The sequence below is a fragment of the Glandiceps talaboti genome, chromosome 9 (assembly GCF_964340395.1).
Source record: "Glandiceps talaboti chromosome 9, keGlaTala1.1, whole genome shotgun sequence".
NCBI lineage: Eukaryota > Metazoa > Hemichordata > Enteropneusta > Spengelidae > Glandiceps > Glandiceps talaboti.
This window is the reverse complement of record NC_135557.1, coordinates 22,421,225-22,423,230: the sequence shown is the minus strand read 5'-3', so window position 1 is coordinate 22,423,230 and position 2,006 is coordinate 22,421,225. Positions and strand designations below refer to the sequence as shown.

General features: G+C 35.2%; 1 protein-coding gene across 1 annotated transcript in view; it reads left to right on the top strand.

Moving 5' to 3' along the window:
- Positions 1–318: 318 nt before the first annotated feature.
- LOC144439970 (transcriptional regulator ERG homolog) overlaps positions 319–2,006 on the top strand; it is a 20,473-nt gene continuing 18,785 nt past the window's right edge. The window contains exons 1-2 of the mRNA XM_078129200.1: positions 319–406; positions 1,589–1,660. Coding sequence (XP_077985326.1) covers positions 319–406; positions 1,589–1,660 — 160 coding nt within the window. The remainder of the gene's footprint in view (positions 407–1,588; positions 1,661–2,006) is intronic.

Genomic DNA, 2,006 nt, shown 5'->3' with positions numbered 1-2,006 from the left:
ACGTCAACAATCTATACTAGTCTCACACAGCGAGATACGTTTGTACCGACACGTTCACGAATACACAAAGTCGACATAAAAAACAACAGAGCTTTTTTTCCTGCAAGTTGTATTCAGACACCCCAACAAGTACGACGATCGTTTCGACTCAAACCAAGTGAGCCAATATTCTCGTTAAAATAACAGTATACCGTCATCATATCATACATATCATCAACACCATCGCCTTTCGGACCCACACTCTTGTATTCGTCACCGCTGAAATAGTCAAATATAATTCAGATTATCTCAATTTGAAAATTAACACCGGGAGTTTTGATGCAAGAAACGAAGGGTGCCCAGTGTGAGTGCTCGTATGCATATACAGCATCAGCCTTCGACAGAAGTATGTTTCTGACCGCCACAGGTAAGATCTTTTTAATAATACTTCCATTTGTCAGTCATAACGACTATTTGTTTCATTATCACCTATTTATATTTCCATTCGAAAGATGCTCGTTAAACCAATTCCATCGTTGCATAAACATCAACATACTTTGCAATTCCGTTTACCCAAATCAGTTATCAAATTTATACAATTAAATTAACCAATTAGTAAATGCATAATTAGGTAGATGAATAAGTAAATTAATGGATCGATTACGACAAAATTAATATAGAAATCATTCTTTGATGTGAATGGTATGAAAGACAATACAGGGAAGTAAACTAATAACTTCATTTTGTTCAGACATTGTCAATAAAGTTGAACTATAGTATGAAGGTGAAATATAGACAGTATGACTAATTAAGACGGGAAGAATCAGCTTGCAATTGTCTGCGTTTTCCTGACTACGATAAAATGGTCCTTAAATTCTAAAATAGTTATATCCAGATACATCATTGCATACAGCAAGTCTACACCTAAGTATGTTATTCTAATATGCTATATTCAGTATATCTCCTGTTGCATACAATACAATCCACTGGGTACTTCGAAACTTGTATTGTTGACACAGAGCCGTTCATTATTCGGTTCTTTGAGAACGCACACGGTACGGGTTGCACGACATAGTTTGCAATGTTACGTGTGTTCAACCTGTGAAAAGTACTTCAATACTTGCATTTCTATGTTTCATTGGGAAATTGAGATACACGCAGGTGCCACCATTTCCTGTATTCCATACGCCATGTTCCATCGCCGTCAATTCCGACCTTATAACCATCGATGTAACGTACAATGTAATCCAGAAATATCAACTCTTATCCGTATGTTAAACTGTCGTTTTAAGTTATTTTTTTTTAAAAGTGGAACCATGTTTTATACGAAATTATTCAAGAATTGTCATGAATTTCAACATTATCGTTCAAGGTTTATAATCATGTCGTATTCGTAATTAATAGTTCCCCTAACTTGACTGTCCTTCGACAACACGCACGGTGGCTTCTAGTGACAAATTAATACTTTATGTAAACATTCATCAGTCAAGAACATGTAGACCGTGTTTATGTATGTATGTATGTATGTATGTATGTATGTATGTATGTATGTATGTATGTATGTATGTATGTTCTATTTATCAGTTGCTACTTTCAATCGTATTTTCAGATACGTCATATGGTGGTTTCATGAGAGAAAGAAACACTTCGTGGAATAATGGACCAAGTTCGCCACATAAAGGTAGGACCATAAAGTCAGTGAAGTCAAATCAAAGGTCTGAGACATACAATAGATAGTAATTGACTTTCAACCACAGCTCAATGATGACTTAGATTGTTTGGGGGTGAGGACAGATAAAAATCAATTTTGTTCTTTATTTTGTGAATGAATACTGGTGGTAAACGGTACAGGATTGTATTAACTGATTTGTTCATGGCGTCGAAATGAAGATCCGAATAAAATACATCCCCAGACTTATTTGTTTGGTCTATCTAACTGTCGCCAAATATGTCTTTTCCAAATTAAACACCCTGATTCGTTTTAGATTTACCGTTGATGGAAACACCTGTATGACCTGAATTATAAA